Raw genomic sequence first — 6,315 nt, 5'->3', positions numbered from 1 at the left:
TGATTTAAATCATATCTTGATTAATGATTATGTAACTGAGTTTTATACATAAAATATGATTTGTATTACTTTTGTTTTATAATATAAATCTAAAATTGACTTAATTCAATCCACATTGTTTATAAATATCTTTTGTATATGAATTCATATAGTTAACATAAATGAAGCCTATAGTTTACTTTTTCACATATTAGGTAAATCTCTCGGTAGTTGTAACTTTACAACCGTAGCTTCGATTAGCGTGCTTCTCGCGACTGTGTGTTCGTAGTGATGCGTAGAATCGTATATAATCTCTTTTACTTATTTTTCTATGATTGGTGTACTGTTCTGATATAGATGCAACTGTATGCTATGCATGTATGTGTATGGATGTTTGTGTGGTGTTCTACGATTGTCTAGTCGGTGAGATACACATGGTGATCCAGAAGAAGAAGAAAGACATCAAAGATTAAAGCTTACCGAAGGATTGGTGTGTAAGGCAAGTATAGCATGGGACCATCCTTGTTACCTATTCATATATAATCACTTAATTCATATTGCATGTGTCTCCCTTGTTACCATTAAGGATGTCCTAGATATTTGATATCTTGCACCTTGATACCTTTGGGATATTGCATGGAATAGTTTTTGCTAGTGCTTAATCAAAACCATGATCTTGTAACTTGACTAATGATATATGCAATAAACGTTAAAACATGACTTTTTAGTAACATGGAACCAGGGGGCTGAAGTGTTTATATGCTTCAGATTCCTCTCCCTAAGGACTTATCTGTAAGTGATCATCTGGGACTTACAGTACAGCTGTGAAGGCCATATGGCTCTGGCTTTAGCTCAGTATAAGGACCTTTTCTAGCTTGTTAGTGGTTACCTTTACGGCGCAAGAGGGGCTCCAACGGGTATGATCCCGGTCTGCCAAGTAGGTGCACTTGCTAGTCACTACTTGGAGGGGGGTTCATGCTTATTGATGGGTAAACCTTAGCGGCCCTAACTTGTTAGACGAACCTTTGAAAGGCTTCATAGTGAACCCTGTCGACCTTCCTTGGTAGTGGGTCAAGAGGCTGATCACCTCGGGCGAAAGGGTAAATCACGACTCACTATGAAAGTGTATAACCTCTGCAGAGTGTAAAACTGTTATAACAGCCGTGCTCACGGACACGAGCGGCCTTGGACCCTTATGGAATAGAGATGATCACTAATGGATGACGATGTTAATAATTAATCGTTTATGCTATACATTATTCATGTTTACTTGATCATGAGTTTATGGGCTTATGGATAAACTTGTTGCTAGCCAATTGCTAAAAAGATGATCTATTAAAGCTGATCGCAGTAAACCAGTGTTAGCCCTTTTGAGCCTCATGAACCCCATGATATAATTGTTAAGTACGACATGTACTTACACTTGCTTTCTTTTCTATACTTGGATAAAAATCCTGGATGGGTACCAGATTGCTGGTTTTGGAGGAGTTAGGCTTGTGGTCAACCAGTCAGTCGTCCCTGTGAATTTGGAGTCTTCACCAGAAGATTGGAGTCAACTTTCCGCTGTCTTATACTCTGAGGTTATTTTTCTTTTAATAATACGTTATGTAATAAGTACTGTCTTTTGATATTACCCTTATTTGTGGCTATATGTGGGATTTGACTTCCTGGGCTCACATATAGTGTGTATCTGGTTTTGCCTTTAAAACCGGGTGCTACAAAGTGGTATCAGAGCAATGCTGACTGTAGGATGCAAGCCTAGTTAGAACTGGACGTATTAGCATGCCTTCATCTCTGCTTACTTCTTGCTTTCCCTCTAACCTTGTTATTTGCAAAAAGTTATGCTCACTTCCGCCTCTGTTCTGTTATGAAAACCTTGTCTCTATCCTGAATCCTCTCTTTTCATCTAAATAGATGGGTCATAATGAAGAAACCACTAGCATCAGAAATTAGGAGAATCAAGCTACATTATCTGTGACTGCATTCGACAAGGAGAAGCCTGTAGCTATGCAACAACAAGTGCTAGAAGGAATAACTCAACATAGGAGTTTCAACAATGCTTGTTACAAGGTCAAACCAACATACCAAAGGGACCAGTGAAGAGACAAGTCATAGAAGCTTGGAAGAAGATGAAGTGTCCTATATTCTAGTTTGCGTAGCGGAAGCGTGGTGGTACTCAAGGATGTAAGAGATAACTCAAAGTATTAAATAATGAGGGTGTTCATAGCAAGTCTCTTAGAGGTTAGGATCCAAGTCAGTGCTGTAAACATTTTGGTTTTCCCTATTTTCAAGACAAGTCTAATAAGAAGTTAAGGTGAACCCGAGTTGTGAAGCTAATATGGATAAGAAGGGAATGGAGGTCTCAACAGAGCAAGTATTGGGAAGCAATCAACATTTGGATTCGTCATATCTAGCTCTAATCCCTAGTCAGATGAATCTAAACTGTAAAGAGTTAGAAGCTTCTCAAGCTAAAACTACTTCACATGAGGTATGTATAGATGGGTGGACTATCACCTATAAGGAGTTTCAACCTCGAAAGACCAAGCAAGCTAGAAAACAGATCAGTCAAACCAAGGTGAATCTTCAGAGTCAGAAAGCTGATAGAACACCAAATAACAATTTCGTAGAGTATGACATCACAAAAGACCTAGCTAAGAGAAGGTGTCATCATTGCCAGCAGGAAGAACATTATGTTAAACCTTGCCCATAGAAGAATCAACAATTACATCAAGGAAGTGGCCAGAGTCAGATCACTACTAGACTATTACCAGAAAGTGTCAGTGGTACCCAACCCGAAAGAAGCATTTGGTGAAATTGACAAACGAAGATGTTATGCTAGACTACCCAAGTTCCTTAGTTAAGAAATAGGAATTTGTGCCCCCTATGTAATAAAAACGATAGTATCGCAAGTTGAGTCAATGAGTGAGTTGTGCATATTTAGGTGCTTTGTTGAATTGTCATTATGTTTATGCTTGTTTTACATCTTTGTAATGATTGTAATGATCTTGTTGGGTGTTCCCACAATTTCATTTAGTTTATAGGCCTAAGGTGTAAGGATTAATGGAATAAATAGTTGGGTTATCATTTTCTTCTATTTTTCCTATCCTATCTTTGGAGCAGTCTGTCTTTATCGGTTCATATCTCTGATTTTGGATGAACAAAAGTCATGAGGAATTTTTGGACAACAGTAGACTTCAATCACAAGATGATGCAAGCTATACTTTGGTGTCCCCTAGTTTATCTTTTCTTAAGGGGGGTAGCCAAGTTGAAGGGTTTGCAAGATGAGGCTTTCTTGCATTCTAATGTTCATATGGAAGAATTGGATATCCTGATGGTTGGGGTTTTCTCTAGTCTTTTATATTATCAATCCTTTCTTGTCATCTCTTGAAACTATAATAAAGAATGCTATGAATGACTAAATCCTAATGCACATATGTTGGAAACAGATGGCCTCTACCAGGAGAAATGCTTCACAAGATGTTGGAAGGAATGTTTCCACTTCTAACCCATTGCTGTCAAGTCCCCCAACTAAAGAGCAAGCTTTGATGATGCAGACTCAATCGATGGAAAAGAAGAAGAGAAAACATGATCTTCAATGCCAGCTAAGGAACACTCATCCTCGGTTTGCTACGCAACCAGAATATCAGTCACATCCTAGGAACCTACTTGTGAGTATAGATCAGAATCAGTATCAGCAACCCGATGGTGAAGAGCAACAGGTCAGCTCTCAAGAGCCAGAACAGAATGTCCATGGGAAGCAGGTGCATGGTAATAAGTTAAAACGGAATTACATCCTTGGAAGATTGAATGATGTGAATATGACTACCATTCATGGAGCTAAGAAGGTCGTTTATGGATGGATTGCAGTAGGTTCAGCCAATGCTATGGTGATGTTTGACCCCAGTGCGTCACATTCGTTTATCTCTAGTGCATACGTAAAAGAACATAAGATAACTATGCTACCAATGAGGAAACCAGTGATAGTTAAGTCTCTAGGGGGAGAAATGAAGGCAAACCACATATGCCCAAAAGTTAGTCTTGACATAAAGGGGATAAAATTTGAAGCAAACCTTATTGTATTAGAGTTAGTGGACGTTGATGTTATTCTTGGAATGGGATGGATGTCTGCATGTAAAGGAGTCATCAAGTATGCCCAGCATTCGGTGCTTCTAACCACACCGTCAGGAGAAAGAATTGAGTATGAGGGTTTTCAACCTGCACCTGAGGAATATGACAATGGAAATGATCTAATAGAGGGTGTGAATACTGAGGATAGTAAAGTTGACTGTGAGTTTCCAGATGATGGCGTAGAGGAACAAACACCCTTAGAGGAACTCCATCCGTCAGATGGTGATTATCCAGTTAGAATCTTAGAAAGAGCCCAGGGAACTCTTAAGGGAGAAGTGCTTAATGTTTGTAAAGTTCAATGGAATAACCAATCAGAGGAAGATGCAACTTGGGAAAATGAGAATCAATTGAAGATGGATTTTCCTCATCTCTTTGAGGTGTAACACAACTACGTTAGAAGTCAAGATGGGGGTGTCATATGAAGATAGTTATGCCCTTGAGTTTAAGATTTTTGTATTCAAGACAGCTGTATCCCTTGACTTAAAGGGGTAGTCCGTGAAGCCAAATCTTTTGTTCTTAAGCTTTGCAGATGAGACAGATGTAACTTGTTAAGCTGGTTTACAATGCAAGTTGAAATGTTGGAAAGTTTATCTGAGTTCTATTCCTGGTTCTGTCTCCCTTCCTTGTCCCTAGTTTTCTCGAATCTCGGGACGAGATTCATCTTAAGGGGAGTAGAATTGTAACACCCTAAAAATTGCCTCTTTTAAAATAGAGCTAAAATGATTTATTTATGAATTTTTGTGCACATGAAATATAGGAAATAAAAGTATTTTTAAAGTTGAAAATAGCAATGTGTTTGATGCATACATGCTATTGCATTTAATTTTATTGGTTGAGTGGTTTTAGTTTAAAAGTCAAAATGGTTAGAATGCTTTGAAAAAGAGTTTGAAAATGGCTTTGAAATAAAAGAAAAGAAAGAAAAGAAAATTAGAGAATAAAAGTATTTCAAAAGTTGTAAAATTTATTTTTGGAAACTTACCAAAATATCTCATTTATATTTGAGATGAAAAGTATATTGAAAACTACACTTGAAATTGATTTTTGAATTTGGCTTAGGATTGAAAACTAGAAAAAGAAAATGATTTAGAAAAAGAAGGAAAAAGTCCTCTCTCATTTTGGCCCGAGGGCCCACGTTTTCCCCATGGCCTACTCCGCTGCCTTTCCCGCGGCCCAGCTCGTCGCCTGGCCCAGCCACACTCCTCCCGCACTGGCCCAATCGGCGCCCCGCCACTCCACGTCCTCCCTCCGCGCCGCTCAATGCGCCCGGCCTGCTCCGCTGGCCCAGCTCGCGCGCCTTCCTCCTTCCCGCAGCCCGCTCGCCCTGGCCCAGCTGGCGGCCCGCTCAGCTCAGCGCTGCTGCCCCGCGCGCCTACGCCCGCACCCGCTAGCACCGGCCCGCTTCGCGCGCGCGTCCGTGTGGCCCATCCCGCGCACTGCCGCAGCCCGCCTCGGCTTCGCCCGCCGCACGCGCCGTCCGCCTCCTTCTCCCTCTCACTGCACTACTGGCCCCGCCAGTCAGCTGGCCCCGCTCGTCAGCGCGCGCCCGCACGCGTTTTCTTCTCCCTCACTGCGCTGCCGGTCCCGCATGTCAGCGCCGCGCCTGTCTTCTTCCCTTTCCTTTCTTCCCCGTGTTTCTTTCCTTTCTCTCCCCGCCGATGGCGCACGCCCGATTGGAAGGCCACCGGCGCCCACGCAAGGCAGGCGACCAAATCCGACCGCGTGCCCCGCTCACCTTCCTTCCACGCCGCGCCCCATCCCGCCTATAAAGCCCTGGACCGAGCCCTCTCCTCTGCCCTTCCTCTGTTCGCCGTTCCAGTCGCCACCGCCGCCGGTGAACTCCCCCCTCCCGAGCGCGAACGCCGTCGCCGAAGCCACCCGAAGCACCGCCGTCGTTCACCGCGCCCATAGGTTCCGTTCAAATCGCGTTTTGCCATGGATTGATCGGGTTTCTTGCTCACCCGCGCCCTTCCTTCTCTATCCAGATCGCCACCGCCGTCGAATCATCTCTTTGGAGCCTCCCCGGACGCCGCGCAGCCTCCTTCCCGACTCGCGGTGAGCTCCTCGTCCCTTCTCTGCCCTCCATTTGTCGAATCACGCACTAGAATGCCGTAGCACCGAGCACTCGAATCGCCGTTCATGGCGCCCTCGTCGGAGATGCCGTGCCGCCGTCGGAGTTCCTCCCGTTCACTCCACACCGTCGGATCGAGC

The 6,315-nt window shown here is 43.2% G+C and overlaps 1 protein-coding gene across 1 annotated transcript; it reads left to right on the top strand.

The window, feature by feature from the left end:
* Window positions 1–5,248: 5,248 nt before the first annotated feature.
* Window positions 5,249–6,163, top strand: LOC136465586 (uncharacterized). The gene has a single exon (XM_066464260.1). The coding sequence runs from the start codon at window positions 5,249–5,251 to the stop codon at window positions 6,161–6,163; it is 915 nt and encodes a 304-aa protein (XP_066320357.1).
* The last annotated feature ends 152 nt before the right edge of the window (window positions 6,164–6,315 follow it).

Source organism: Miscanthus floridulus, chromosome 7 (assembly GCF_019320115.1).
Source record: "Miscanthus floridulus cultivar M001 chromosome 7, ASM1932011v1, whole genome shotgun sequence".
Taxonomy (NCBI): Eukaryota; Viridiplantae; Streptophyta; class Magnoliopsida; order Poales; family Poaceae; genus Miscanthus; species Miscanthus floridulus.
The sequence above is the reverse complement of the archived record's forward strand: the minus strand, read 5'-3'. Positions and strand labels throughout refer to the sequence as shown.